This window comes from Suncus etruscus, chromosome 15 (genome assembly GCF_024139225.1).
Source record: "Suncus etruscus isolate mSunEtr1 chromosome 15, mSunEtr1.pri.cur, whole genome shotgun sequence".
NCBI classification, from domain to species: Eukaryota; Metazoa; Chordata; class Mammalia; order Eulipotyphla; family Soricidae; genus Suncus; species Suncus etruscus.
Window position 1 is genome coordinate 87,182,354 of NC_064862.1, and position 14,542 is coordinate 87,196,895.

The following is a 14,542-nucleotide window of genomic DNA, read 5'->3' on the forward strand; positions in this document are numbered from 1 at the left end:
CAATGGATTCACAGGGTAAGCTGAGCAGAGACTGGCATGGCTCAAGTGGCCAGGCTAAGCTAGTTGGGGCAGTATGGTGGTGGTACTGTCCACTGAACTTTAGTGTCCCTTTTCTCCCTGGTTGCCATACAACAGGGTAGCTTTGCAGGGCACCGGGGGACCATGACCCTGAGGCCAGGGCAAGGGACAATTTTGTTCATGGGGCAGGAGGACATGGCCTTGGGTAATTTACCCAAGGATTGAAAAACCTAGGAAATAGTGTTGTGAAATCCTGGGCAGCACCAGACTGGTGGGGAGTGGGGGTAGGGAGGAAGATGGGGGAGGCGACAGCCTGCAGAGGGCTGGGCCCAGGAAAACAGCATAAAAGCAGCTTCCAAAGGGTGCTGCTCACACCTTCCCTGCCACCTCACCTGCACCCCTAAGTCCTTCCTCTCCCTGCATCATGGGGCTTCTCTCGGGCCTCAGCCCCAGCCACCTGCTGCTGCTGCTGCTAACCGGCCTCCCGCAGGTCCTGGGGGACCCCATGTGAGTAGCTTACAAGCTCACCTCCAACCAACACAACCATGTCTGGTGTGTGTGTGGGGGGGGGTGGAGTGTGCATTTGTGGGCTCTGATTTCTGTGGGTATCAACGCACCCCCTGCTTCTCTGCAAATGCACAGCTAACATATGCGAGTTCCTGGAATCCAGGAGAGGAGATGCATTGAGTGTTGGTAGGATTAGGTGACTGAAGGTTTTAGGGAACCCATTGTTTTCAGGTGGGGTTCAGATTTACAGGCCCTCTCAGAATTGGGGGGATTGTGGAGTTGGTGTGTATGCATTTAGTTTATAGAAGTTTAGTTTATAGAGTTAGACAAGGCAAAGTGGCTTACAAGCTCAGCACAAAATAGTGTCCTCCTTGGAGGAGAAGTTTGTTTCTTTGGGGGAATCAGGGAGACTTCTTGGAAGGCTTGGGGGACCCTATGGGATGCAGGGGATCTAACCTGGTCAGTTGCATGCAAGGCAAATGCCCTCCCTGATGTGCTATAGTGGGCTTGATTGCATGATTAAACCTGGGCCAGCTGAAAATTCTTCTTGGATTGAGGGTTTGAAGTTTTGCTGTTGTGGATCTGACTGTGTCTAGCTGGAGCTGAAGCAGAATTTAGACTTGGGGGTGAGTTTTGGGGATGGTGGCTTTGCATGTCTAGAGGCTGGAGGAAGTCGCTGACCTTGGTTTTTAGGCTACTGTTGACTGTCCCTGGTTCCTATCCAAAGGCCAGAGACCGGGGCAGGGTGCCAAGGGCACCGCTGAGTGGGGGCCAGCTGTACCCTCACTTCTCCTTTTTTTCCTGCCTCCTAGGTTCTCCATCATCACTCCCAACATCCTGAGGCTGGAGAATGAGGAGCTGGTGGTCCTGGAGGCTCACGATGCCCAGGGGGACATTCCGGTCACTGTAACAGTCTATGACTTCCCTGCTAAAAAGCAAGTGTTGTTCAGTGAGAAAACCATGCTGACCCAGGCCAACAAACACCTAAGCACCTTATCAATGAAGGTGGGTGCCTGCAGGAACCTGGCCCCTCTTTAGGGCCTCCCCATGCAGAACCCCAACCCTCTTTTAGCTGCCAATGGAATCCTGACCCTCCCCAATGGAGTACCATCCCCTGGAATCCCTCCCTAGTAGTCCCGCCCCTTTCTGTCCCTCCCCAATGAAGCTCCGCCCCTTTCCCACCTTCCCCCAATAGAACTCTGCCCCTCCCCAGTGGAGCCTTTCCCCTCTGGAATCCCTCCCTAGTAGTCCCGCCCCCTACAGTCACTCACCCAATGAGGCCCCATCTCTCACTTAACCTCTTTTAGCCCCGCCCAACCATGTCTTGCATAAGCCCCGCCCCCTGGCATTCCACACCTCCAAGGCCAGTCTTGTCCTTTTGAGCCTCCACTGCTTTCTTTTATTTATTTATTTATTTATTTATTTATTTATTTATTTATTTATTTATTTATTTATTTATTTATTTTGTTTTTTGGGCCACACCCGGCAGTGCTCAGGGGTTACTCCTGGCTGTCTGCTCAGAAATAGCTCCTGGCAGGCACGGGGGACCATATGGGACACCGGGATTCGAACCAACCACTTTTGGTTCTGGATCGGCTGCTTGCAAGGCCAACGCCGCTGTGCTATCTCTCCGGGCCCTTCTTTTATTATTTTTTTTTTTCAGTTCTTTTTTCTTCTTTTTCCACTGCTTTCTTGTTTGTTTTTGTTTTTGTTTTCTTGGGGGAGTCACACTCAGCCGTGCTCAGGGATTACTCCTGGCTCTGCATTCAGGGGATCACTTTTAGCAGTTCCTGAAGAACCATATGAGATGCTGGGGATCAGCCCCTCCCCACTGTGCTATGACTCTAGCCCCCTCCTTGCTTGTTTTTTTGTTTATTTGTTTGCTTGTTTTGTTTTGGGCCATACCTAACAGTGCTCAGAATTTATTCCTAACTTTGCGTTCAGGAATTTCTCTTGACTGGGCTCAGGGACCATATGCAGTGTTAGGAATGAACCCAGACTTAGCGAGCCCTCCTATCTATACTATAGTCCACACACGCCTCCATTTTCTTTCTGTATGCATCACCTTCCTGTTCCAAAAAAAGACCTGCCCCTTTACAAGAAAAGCTACACCTCTTTCTTTCTTTCTTTCTTTCTTTCTTTCTTTCTTTCTTTCTTTCTTTTCTTTCTTTCTTTCTTTCTTTCTTTCTTTCTTTTTTTTTTCTCTTTCTTTCTTTTCTTTCTTTCTTTCTTTCTTTTTTCCTTTCTTTCTTTCTTTCTTCTTTCTTTCTTTCTTTCTTTCTTTCTTCTTCTTTCTTTCTTTCTCTTTCTTTCTTTCTTTCTTTCTTTCTTTCTTTCTTTTTCTTTCTTTCTTCTCTTTCTTTCTTTCTTTCTCTTTCTTTCTTTCTTTCTTTCTTTTCTTTCTTTCTTTCTTTCTTCTTCTTTCTTTCTTTCTTCTTTCTTTCTTCTTTCTCTTCTTTCTTCTTTCTTCTTCCTTCCTTCCTTCCTTTTTTCCTTCCTTCCTTCCTTCCTTCCTTCCTTCCTTCCTTCCTTCCTTCCTTCCTTCCTTCCTTCCTTCCTTCCTTCCTTCCTTTCTTTTTTTGTTTTTTGTTTTGGTTTTTGGGTCACACCCGGCAGTGCTCAGGGGTTACTCCTGGCTGTCTGCTCAGAAATAGCTCCTGGCAAGCACAGGGGACCATATAGGACACGGGGATTCGAACCAACCACCTTTGGTCCTGGATCAGCTGCTTGCAAGGCAAATGCCGCTGTGCTATCTCTCCGGGCCTCTTTCTTTCTTTCTTTCTTTCTTTCTTTCTCTTTCCTTCTTTCTGTCTTCTCTTTCTTTCTTTCTTTCTTCTTTCTTTTTCTCCTTTCCTTTCTTCCTTCCTTCTTTCTCTTTCTTTCTTTCTTTCTTTCTTTCTTTCTTTCGTTCGTTCTTTCTTTCTTTCTTTCTTTCTCTCTCTCTTTCTCTCTCTCCCTCCCTCCCTCCCTCCCTCCCTTCCTTCCTTCCTTCCTTCCTTCCTTCCTTCCTTCCTTCCTTCCTTCCTTCCTTTCTCTCTCTCTTTCTCTCTCTCCCTCCCTCCCTCCCTCCCTTCCTTCCTTCCTTCCTTCCTTCCTTCCTTCCTTCCTTCCTTCCTTCCTTTCTTTCTCTCTCTCTCTTTCTCTCTCTTTTCTTTCTTTCTCTCTCTTTCTTGCTTTTGTTTTGTTTTGTTTTTTGTTTTTGTTTGTTTTTTTGGTCACACCCGGTGATGCTCAGGGGTTACTCCTGGCTCTGCTCTCAGAAATTGTTCCTGGTTTGGAGGGAAGCTGGGGGATCGAACCGCGGTCCATCCTAGGTTAGCCCGTGCAAAGCAAACGCCCTACCTCTTGAGCCATCTCTCCTGCCCCTACACCCCTTCCTTAACTCTCCCCCCCCCCCCGCATATTCCCACCATTTTGTTTGTTTGTTTGTTTTGTTTTTGGGCCACATCAGGCAGTGCTCAAGGGACCATATGGGAAATATGCGGAGATCAAAAGCAGGTTGGCCATATACAAAGCATACAACTCTCTCCACTGCGCTATTGTTTAACCCTTCCCTTACTTTCTTTTGGATGGGGAGGGCATCCACACCTACCTGTGCTCAGGGTTTACTTAGCCTGATTCTGCATCCAAGAATTTCTCATGGTAGGCTTGGGGAACCAAAAGGTGGGGTGTTGGGATTAAAACCCAGGTTGGGCCCCATCCAAGGCAAGCACCTCATTGGCTCTGCCTTCACACCCTCTTTGAGTCTCTTCTCTTTTACTTGAGTACACACACACACACACACACACACACACACACACACACACACCTTTTCTTTTTTTGTTTATCTTTGAACCACACCTGGCAATACTCCACAGTTAGTCCTGGCTCTGTGCTCTAAAATCACTCCTGGCAGCCTTAGGGGACCTTATGGGTTGCCGGAATCAAACCCAGGTCAGCCCTGAGCAAGGCTGTCCTAGCACCCAAGCCTTTCACTCTCCCTTTTAGTCCTGCCTTTTTACCAAATCGCCCCCTTCTGGTCTCTGACCTCCCCTCAGATTTGAGACTTCTGTCCTGTCTCCAATCCCTACTATACCCATACCAGGAACCTTTGTCTCCCCAGAAGGCCTAGAGATGGGGCAATGGGATAGGACTCTGGAGCTGAGCACTGATGCTAAATCTGGTCCATGCCTAGATCCCAGTGAGTGAGGAACTGAACAATAAGAAGGGGGAACAGTTCGTGGTGGTCCAGGCATCCTTCCCCAACAGCCCGGTGGAGAAACTAGTGATGGTCAGCCTCCAGAGTGGGTACCTCTTCATCCAGACAGACAAGACCATCTACACGCCAGGCTCCACAGGTGAGGGGTAAAGAAGCTGCAGGGGCAAGGGGTGGCGAGGAGTCGAGTTTTATGGGTTCCTTCTTCTCTTTCTTCTATCCCCTTGCAGTCTACTATCGGATCTTCACCGTGGACCACAGTCTGCTGCCAGTGGGCCGGTCTGTTGTCGTTGACATTGAGGTAATGAGAGAGAGGTCACCCCCACATGTAAAGAAAGATAGGGAGGAAGCATGTAGCATATGGTTTAAGTTAGTGCATTTGGTTTTGGGGCCACATCCAGCAAGGCTCAGGGGTAACTTCTGGCTCTGCACTCAGAAATTACTTCTACCTGGCTCGGGGGACCATATGGGATGCTGGGGATCAAAACTGGTTCTGCCACATGCAAGACAAATGTCCTTCCCACGGTGCTTTCCCTCCCCTCTGGAATCCTAGTAGCCCCGCCCTCTCCATTCAACCACCCCCAACAAAGCTCCGCCCCTCTTGCACTCTTCCTCCAATGGAACCCTGCCTCTCCCCAGTAGAGTCCCGCCCCTCTGGATCCCCTAGCAGACCCTCCTTTTTAGTACCGCCCCCATTGAAGCTCCACCCCTTTAGGTATTTGGTATTTTTTTGGGGTCTCACGCAGTCCTCAGGGTTTGCTTCTGGCCCTGTGCCAGTCTGGTGAGCCTTGGGGATCTTTATGGGGTGCCAAGGATTGAACCCCTTGGCCATATGCAAGGAGTGTCCTCCCCGCACTGTCCTATCACTGTGATCTTAAGCCCCAACCCTACTAACTTGACACAGGAAATGACCAAGGGGGAGAGAGATAGGGATGGCTGAGATAAGACTGTGGTCGGGTATTTGCTTGGAACACAACTCTCTCAGGTTCAATCCCCAGCAACACTCTGGGTTCCCCAAGCACCGCCTAGAGTGATCCTTGAGCTCAGAGACAATAGTTAGATCTGAACGCAGCCAGGTGCCCCCACCCCCCATCTTCCCCATACTCCTCCCTGTCTCCTCCACAGACCCCAGATGGCATTCCTGTTGATCGGAACTCCAAGTCTTCCAGCGACTACAAAGGGGTGCTGCCCTTATCTTGGGACATTCCAGAACTGGTCAAGTAAGTGAGGGATCCCTTGAGATGTGGTTCAGGGCTCCCCAATACCCTGTGCATTGTTGTCTCCTCACCTGCCTTCCCTTTCTCAGCATGGGGCAGTGGAAGATCAAAGCTTACTACGAGGATTCACCCAAGAAGGTTTTCACCACGGAGTTCGAGGTGAAGGAATATGGTAAGAGAAGTGGGACATACTGGAGCAATAGTACAATAGGGAGGACATTTGCCTTGCCCACCGATGACCCAGGTCCGATCACCAGCATCCCTGAGCACCACCATGCGTGATTCCTGAGGGCAGAGTCAGAAGTCACCCCTGAGCACCATTGGGTGTGCTCCCTGCCACCCACAAAAATTAAAATAGAGGAGGAGGGATCCTGGGCAAAGGACCTGGGCATGGTGGACTCTGCCCTGACCACACACACTCTCTGCTCCACCAGTGTTACCCAGTTTTGAGGTTAAAGTGGAGCCTGCAGAGAAATTCTACTATGTCAATGACCCTAACGACCTGAAAGTCACCATCACAGCCAGGTAAGGGGGTGAGGACAGGCTAGGTTGGGGAGTAGCTGAGAACCAAGTGATGGCACGGACAGGATTAGGGGAGATGAGTGAGGGACCAGATGAGCCCCAGAGGAAACTGTAGGGAAGGGGGCTGGAGGGGCCAGTAGGGAGAAGCTTGTCTTGTGCTTGGACAGCCCAGGTTCAATCCCAGGTACTGAATAGGGGCCCCTGAACCCCACCAGTAGTGACCCCTGAGTACAGGGTTAGGAGTAAGCCCTGAGTTTACTGTAGGGTGTGACCCGAAAACCAAAACAATAATAATAATAATAATAATAATAATAATAAAAAAACAGATCAGGGCAGTGAAGCAGTAGGTGAGGGCTGGACTTGGGGAGGTGGAAACTGGGTGAAAGTGGGGCTTTTCTGGAGGACAGAGCTGGACACCCCCAATCTGCAGGTTCCTGTATGGGAAGAATGTGGAAGGAACTGCTTTTGTCATCTTTGGTGTTCAGGACGGCGACCAGAAAATCTCACTAACTCAGTCCCTCTCACGAGTCTTGGTATCTGACCCAAGTCCCCTCCCCGCAGCCCCCACTACCCCCCCCTCAGTGCCCTGCCCCTCACTGAGCCCTTACTGTCCCCCAGATTGATGACGGCGTTGGGGAGGCCACGCTTAGCCGGGATGTCCTGCTAAATGGGGTTCAGCCATCGGACGCCAATGCACTGGTGGGGAAGTCCTTGTATGTTTTGGCCACCGTCATCTTGCAGTCAGGTGAGAACTAGTCTGAGGGGGAGATCCACCCCACAATTGGTCCAGTCTGAGTGGGGAGGCCATTTGAGGAAGAGAAATCTAGTTACTATTGATGTGGTTTAATCTGAGCGGGGAAGATCCGTACCATTTGTAGGCCAGTCTGAGGAGGGAACCCCAGTTTATCATGTACTTTAATCTGAGGGAGGAGGCCTATACTACCCTATAGTCAAGGGAATAAGTTCATACCATGGTGGTCCAGTTTGAGGAGGGAGGTCCAGTTTCATCTTGTGTTCTAGACTATAACTACTGTGTGGTGTAGTTTAAGGGTCCACCATATGGTTCCGGCTGAGAGGGGATGTTTACTACTAGCATGTAGTCTAGTCTGTGGAGGGAGGCCATCATGTGACCCAGTCTGAAGGTGGAGGCCAATCACCACAGTGTTCCGGTCCGAGGGAGGCCACCCAATGTGCAGAGAAAGGCCCAGCAGCTCCATGGCCAGCCTACGGGAATCTAGTACCACCATGTAGTCCAGTCTTTGAGGGCAGGGAAGCAGTCTGATGGTGGAGGCCCACTACCAGCTTGTGATCCATTCTGAAGGCCAGGGCCAGAGAGGGTGGCGCAAGCAGTAAGGCGTCTGTCTGCCTTGCACGTGCTAGTGCTAGCCTAGGGCGGACCACAGTTCGATCCCCGGCGTCCCATATGGTCCCCCAAGCCAGAAGCGATTTCTGAGCGCATAGCCAGGAGTAACCCATGAGCATCATCGGGTGTGGCCCAAAAACCAAAATCAAAACCAAAAACAAAATAAATAAATAAAATATAAAGGTAAGGAGAAAATCTGAGAAAGGTGACTTAATCTGAGTGGGGTGGCCCCGTGTGAGAAAGGAGATACAGCATAAAAGTGGACTCTGAGGAGGAGGAAGAGCAGGGAGGCCGACTCTGAGGGGTGTCTGAGGAGCCCATGTTCACGGCGGTCCCCTCAGGCAGCGACATGGTGGAGGCAGAGAGCAGCAGCATCCCCATTGTGGACTCCCCCTACAAGATCCACTTCACCAAGACTCCCAAGTACTTCAAGCCGGCCATGCCCTTCGACCTGATGGTGAGAACCCTGGAGCGGACCGCACCTCCTTGCGCCCTTCTTGAGTCTGGGTCCTGCTTCCAGGGCCCGCTTGAACCCCCTGACACCCTATCGGTGCACACAGGTGTCCGTGACCAACCCCGATGGCTCGCCAGCAAGCCGCGTGCCCGTAGTGACAGATGGATTCAACAACGTGCAGTCCTTTACCCAGGAAGATGGTGTGGCCAAGCTGAGCATCAACACCCCCAAGACCCGGGATCCCCTCACCATCACCGTGAGTGTCCCTGGACCAGTTCTCTGCTCCAGGGGGCGTGGCAGGGCTGTCATTGGCAGAGGCGTGGCTGAGGACCAGTGGGTGGAGTCTAACCATATTGGGGCGTGGTTATGGCTTAGTGGGTGTGATTGGATTGAGTGGGTGTGTCCGGGGGCGTGGTGAGGACTGGATGGGCGTGGTTGGTGCCCTATGGGCGGGGCTACAACAGGGCTCGGGATAAGGCTATGACCGAGTGGGCGTGCCTAGCAGGGCCAAGTGGGCGTGGTTTGTTGGGTGGGCGTGGCTTGTGCATGGTAGGCGAGGTTGGGACGGGATTGGAGGCTCTACCATAGAGGTCCTGCCTTCAGTACAGATGTCTTAACAGAGCTGGTTTGCATGAAGTCCCCTAAGTCTGCAGGTCCCTGACCCCAAATTCTCAGCACGTCCTCTCATTCATCTGCTCATCCCCTCTGTAGCCTACTCAGCCTAGGGGGTAGAATGCAGTATCCTGAAAGGGGCCCTGGGGACAGGTGAGCAGAGGAACCTCTCAGGGCCCCACATGGTAGTTAGTGTCAGGGGTCTCCGAGCTCCACCTAGTGGACAATGAGGCACTGGGGCTGGAACTGAAATCCAGCACAGGCTAAGAATGGACCTTCCCACCTTCCTAGTGAAATCCATTTTTGTTTTATTAATTTAATGTAGGTAACTATATAGTGTTAAGTCTTGTGAGGTCTGCAGACAGTGCATCTCCCCACCTCTACCACAGAAATACCCATGACCTTCCACCATGATCTCTATGTCACATTCAGTCTGGTCTCCCCCACCTCTTCCCCCTCTCCTCCCACAATTCGGGCATTGGTTTTGGTTTTATATTCCACCTAATCCTGGGAACCTTTCTTTTTTGAAAAGTGTTTGGGAGCCGGAGAGATAGCATGGAGGTAAGGCGTTTGCCTTGCATGCAGAAGGTCGGTGGTTCGAAACCCGACATCCCATATGGTTCCCCCAGCCTGCCAGGGGCGAATTCTGAGCGTAGAGCCAGGAGGAATCCCTGAGCGCTGCGGGTGTGACCTGAAAACAAACAAAAACAACAAAGAAAGTATACATATATTTATTTGTTTGTTTATTTATTTTGGGTGTTGGGCCACATCCCACCGTCCTCTGGGGTAACTTCTGGCTCTGCACTCCGAAATTACTCCTGGCAGGTTTGGGGAACCATATGGGATGCTGGGGATTGAACCCAGGTCCGTCCCCGGTCGGCTGCATGCAAGGCAAACACCTTACCGCGGTGGTATTGCTCCACGCTCCCCCTTACAACCTTTCTAAACTTTCCTTCCTTCCTTTTTTTTCCCAGAGTGGGTGTGTTGGGGCCGCACCTGACAGTGCTCATGTCTTATTCTTGGCTCTGTGCTCAGGGCTTCATGTGGGAGTAATTCTCAGGGAACCCTATGGGGTAGCAGTAGTAGAACCTGATGCAAAACGAGTTCCTTCTCCCCTCCCTGTTGTATTAGCTCTTTGGCCCTTTAAAAAGGTAACAAACTTTATTTTTAAGTAGAAAACAGGTTTTATTTGGAGGTACTGAGGAAGAGTGGGGAAGATAAGAGAGTGGGAGTAATTCACTCACTCAAGAGAGAAGAGGGTTTCTCCAAAGGTGGGGAGAGCCCCCGTTACACAGCCCAGCATGGAAGCATGATTGTTCACAAATGTTCACAATTCAGAGGAGGGGAAAAGCAGATGACATGTGCTCACACACCACCTTCCCAGGAAACACCTGTGCCAATTTATTTATTTATTTATTTATTTATTTATTTATTTATTTGCTTTTTGGGCCACACTCGGCAATGCTCAGGGGTTACTCCTGGCTCTGTGCCCAGAAATTGCTTCTGGCGGGCACAGAGAACCATATGGGATGCTGGAATTCAAACCACCATTCGTCCTGAATCGTCAGCGTGTGCAAGGCAAATGCCCTACCGCTGTGCTTCTCTCTGGCCCTAAAAATTATTTTTTACCAGCCTGTAAAAGTTATTATTTTTTTTTTTTTTTGTGGTTTTTGGGTCACACCCGGCAGTGCTCAGGGGTTACTCCTGGCTCCATGCTCAGAAATTGCTCCTGGCAGGCACGGGGGACCATATGGGACGCTGGGATTCGAACCGATGACCTCTTGCATGAAAGGCAAACGCCTTACCTCCATGCTATCTCTCCAGCCCTGTAAAAATTATTTTTAACCCCTGTATTGAGATTCTGTGGTTTATAATGTTGTTAATCATAGTTTCTCATGCACATAACTCCAACATCACACTTGGGGGGGCACACCCAGCAGTAAACAGTACTATCCTGGCTCTGCTCTCAGAGATCATTCTGGTGGGACTCAGGCCACCTGACAAGGTTCCAGGAATCAAACCCAAGTCAGGTGCATATGAGACAAGCTCCTTCCCAACTACACTAGCTCTCGGACCCCATCCACACATTTTATTTTATTTTTATTTTATTTTTGTTTTTTTGGGTTACACCGGCAGTATTCAGGGGTTACTCCTGGCTCCACACTCAGAAATCGCTCCTGGCAGGCTCTGGGGACCATATGGGATGTTGGGATTTGAACCACTGTCCTTCTGCATGCAAGGCAAACGCCTTACCTCCATGCTATCTCTCCGGCCCCAGCCATCACACATTTTAATTTTTGTTTGAGAGCCAAGCCCAGCGATGCTCAGGGCTGATTCCTAGCTCTGAGCTTAGGGATCACTCCTGGAGGGCTCTGGGGACCCTATGGGATGCCAATGATCAAACCTGGGGTGGCTGTATGCAAGGCTAAAGCCCTCCCTGATTCTCACTCACACATTTTGGTCTTGGGTTTTGTTTTTGTTTTTGTTTTGGGGTTTTGTTTTGGAGTTTGGACCACACCCAGCAGCGCACAGGGGATATTCCTGGTTCTCTGCTCAGGTATCACTCCTGGCAGGCTGGGGGGGGTACTATATGGGATGTCCGGGATCAAACATGGGTCAGTCAAGTGCAAGGCAAATGTTCTCCCCATTGGGCAGTCACTCCTGGCCCCAACATTTTGAAGTCTAATCATTGTCTCTTGGGACAATGAAGTCTAATCATTGTCTCTCTCCTGGCAGGTTCGCACAAAGAAGGATGGAATCCCCAAGGAACAACAGGCTGTGAAGACCATGACGGCCCATCCCTACACCCCCCAGGGCAACTCCAACAACTACCTGCACCTCTCTGTCCCCCGCTCTGAACTCCGGCCCGGGGAGATGATTAATGTCAACTTCCACGTGCGCATGGACCCTGGTCTGGATGCCAAGATCAAATACTACACCTACCTGGTTTGTGCCCCCCCATCTTCCCTTAGCCCCCTTCACCTTCCTCCCCTCTCCCAGATCCTCGCCCCTACCCTCACTACTCTCCCTCTTCCCCAGATCATGAGCAAGGGAAAGCTGCTGAAGGTGGATCGGCAACAGCGAGATGTGGGCCAGGACCTGGTGGTGCTGCCCCTGCAAATCACTACAGAGCTTATCCCGTCATTCCGCCTTGTGGCCTATTACACCCTCATTGGGACCGGCGGGAACAGAGAGGTGGTGGCCGATTCCGTGTGGGTGGATGTCAAGGACTCCTGCATGGGCACTGTGAGTTGCATTCCCTTCCTTTCCCTCCTCTTCTCTGTCCAGACCTCCCCCCATCTCCTCTCTCTTTTATCTTCTCCCTCCAGCTCTCTGTCAATGAATATATGGATGGATGCATGCATAATTAATGAATTGATGGATGGATGAATGTGTGAGTGGATGGTAGATGAATGGACAGATGGACGGATGAATGGATAATGAATGAGCAGATGAACAAATGGAAGTCTGGATAGATGAATAAAGGATGGATGGATATGTGATGGATACATGATTGATGAGTGGATAGATGGACTGATAGAAGAATGTGTGAGTTGTGGCTAGATGAATGGATAGATGTATGGACAGGTGGATAAAGGGTATATAATGGGGGCTGGGGCAGTGGCGCTAGAGGTAAGGTGTCTGCCTTGCCAGTGCTAGCCTAGGACGGACCTCGGTTCGATTCCCCAGTGTCCCATATAGTCCCCCAAGCCAGGAGTGACTTCTGAGTGCATAGCCAGGAGTAACCCCTGAACGTCACTGGGTGTGGCCCAAAAACCAAAAAAAAAAGGTATATAATGAATGAATGGACAAACCATTGAAAGAATGAATAGATGTATATGTGAATAAATGGACACATAAGTAATGAGTGGATGAACAAAATGATGGCTAGACTGATGGATGGACAGATTAAAGAGTAGGTGGCTAGATGAATGGAAAGATGGGCAGAAGAATTAATAATAATGAATGGACAGATGGAAGAATGGATGAATATGTGGATGGATGCATGCATGATTAATGAGTGAGCAAATGGACTGATAGATGGATAGATGGATGTGTAAGTGGGAGATTAAATGGATGATGAGGGGGTCGGGAAGGTGGCGCTAGAGGTAAGGTGTCTGCCTTGCAAGCGCTAGCGTAGGATGGACTGCGGTTCAATCCCCCGGCATCCCATATGGTCCCCCCAAGCCAGGAGCATTTTCTGAGCGCATAGCCAGGAGTAACCCCTGAGCATCAAACGGGTGTGGCCCAAAAACAAAAGAAAAAAGGATGATGAATAGACAGATGGATGAGTGGACAATGATTAAACTGGGTGAACAAATGGAAGGATAATTAGATGGATAGTCAGCCATCTAACTATGTGTGACGAATGGTCAAATGGATGGATATGTCAATGTATGCATGGATATATGGTTGACGAGTGGATGGATTAATGGATGGATAGATTGATGTGTGAGTGGGTGAATCAAAGCATCCATGAACGATAAATAAGTGAACGGATGAATGACTGGAAGGATGGCTAGAGGAATGTGAATGGGTAGATGGGTGAATGAAGGAATAAGTGGATGGATGGATAGATGGATAGATGGATGGATGGATGGGTGGGTGGGTAGAAGGGAAAAAAATTCTTGTTGAATATAAGTGTCGAGGGGCCGGGCGGTGGCGCTGGAGGTAAGGTGCCTGCCTTACCTGCGCTAGCCTAGGAGACGGACCGCGGTTCGATCCCCCGGCGTCCCATATGGTCCCCCAAGCCAGGAGCGACTTCTGAGCGCATAGCCAGGAGTAACCCCTGAGCGTCACCGGGTGTGGCCCAAAAACCAAAAAAAAAAAAAAAAAAAAATGAATATAAGTGTCGAGCTTTAGAAGTTTGGCCATGCATTGGTGATTAGAATTTCACCTTTCACCTTTGGAATGGAACCCATTTTTCCAGCCAGGAGCCGGGTTGGTTTCCCTCACACAAAATTGTGTTTAGGGTCAAAATTTCCTGGACCCCTTGCTATGCTGTCCACTGAGACATGCTGTAGCTAAACTCTTCTGAAACAGATGCAAAGAAGTGGCAGGTGTGCCTGTGTCCTACTCTTTCCCTGTTATATGTCTTCCCGATTCTCTGCACTCTCCCTGCATCCCTTCCCCATCTTCCATGTTTTCTCGTCTCCCATTTCCAAAAGACTGACTTCTCCAACCTGCCTGTCTCCCCACAGCTGGTAGTGACAAGTGCTAAGGAGGAAGATAAGCATAAGCAGTATCTGCCCGGACAACAGATGACCCTCAAGATAGAAGGAGACCCAGGAGCCCGCGTGGGGCTGGTGGCCGTGGACAAGGGTGTGTTTGTGCTGAATAAGAAGAACAAATTCACTCAAAGCAAGGTAGGTTCCCTCCACCCACCAGGATGGCAGAAGCAATGAATGGTTATTTCAGGAGGGGAGCACATGGTGTGGGCTAAGGAGTGAGTTCACAGGGCCAGGTCAGAATGAAAACAGATGGAAGAATGGGGGAACTCTGGGTTATGAAGGAGAACAGGGAGGCTAGATAGTACAGCGGGGAAAGCTGTATACAGTCTTGTATATACAGTCTTGTATGCGGCTGAGCCAGTTCAACCCCTGGCACTGCATGATCTTCCCGAGCACCATCCGGGGTAGCTCCTGAGCCCAGAG

At 50.1% G+C, this 14,542-nt stretch overlaps 1 protein-coding gene across 1 annotated transcript in view; it reads left to right on the top strand.

The window, feature by feature from the left end:
* The first annotated feature begins 375 nt into the window (after positions 1 to 375).
* The window catches only part of C3 (complement C3), a 33,372-nt gene continuing 19,205 nt past the window's right edge, over positions 376 to 14,542 (top strand). The window contains exons 1-14 of the mRNA XM_049789484.1: positions 376 to 525; positions 1,338 to 1,530; positions 4,700 to 4,862; positions 4,951 to 5,021; positions 5,846 to 5,940; positions 6,027 to 6,109; positions 6,372 to 6,462; positions 6,890 to 6,992; positions 7,078 to 7,204; positions 8,164 to 8,279; positions 8,383 to 8,532; positions 11,625 to 11,834; positions 11,928 to 12,134; positions 14,090 to 14,254. Coding sequence (XP_049645441.1) covers positions 443 to 525; positions 1,338 to 1,530; positions 4,700 to 4,862; positions 4,951 to 5,021; positions 5,846 to 5,940; positions 6,027 to 6,109; positions 6,372 to 6,462; positions 6,890 to 6,992; positions 7,078 to 7,204; positions 8,164 to 8,279; positions 8,383 to 8,532; positions 11,625 to 11,834; positions 11,928 to 12,134; positions 14,090 to 14,254 — 1,857 coding nt within the window. The 5' untranslated portion in view covers positions 376 to 442. The remainder of the gene's footprint in view (positions 526 to 1,337; positions 1,531 to 4,699; positions 4,863 to 4,950; positions 5,022 to 5,845; positions 5,941 to 6,026; positions 6,110 to 6,371; positions 6,463 to 6,889; positions 6,993 to 7,077; positions 7,205 to 8,163; positions 8,280 to 8,382; positions 8,533 to 11,624; positions 11,835 to 11,927; positions 12,135 to 14,089; positions 14,255 to 14,542) is intronic.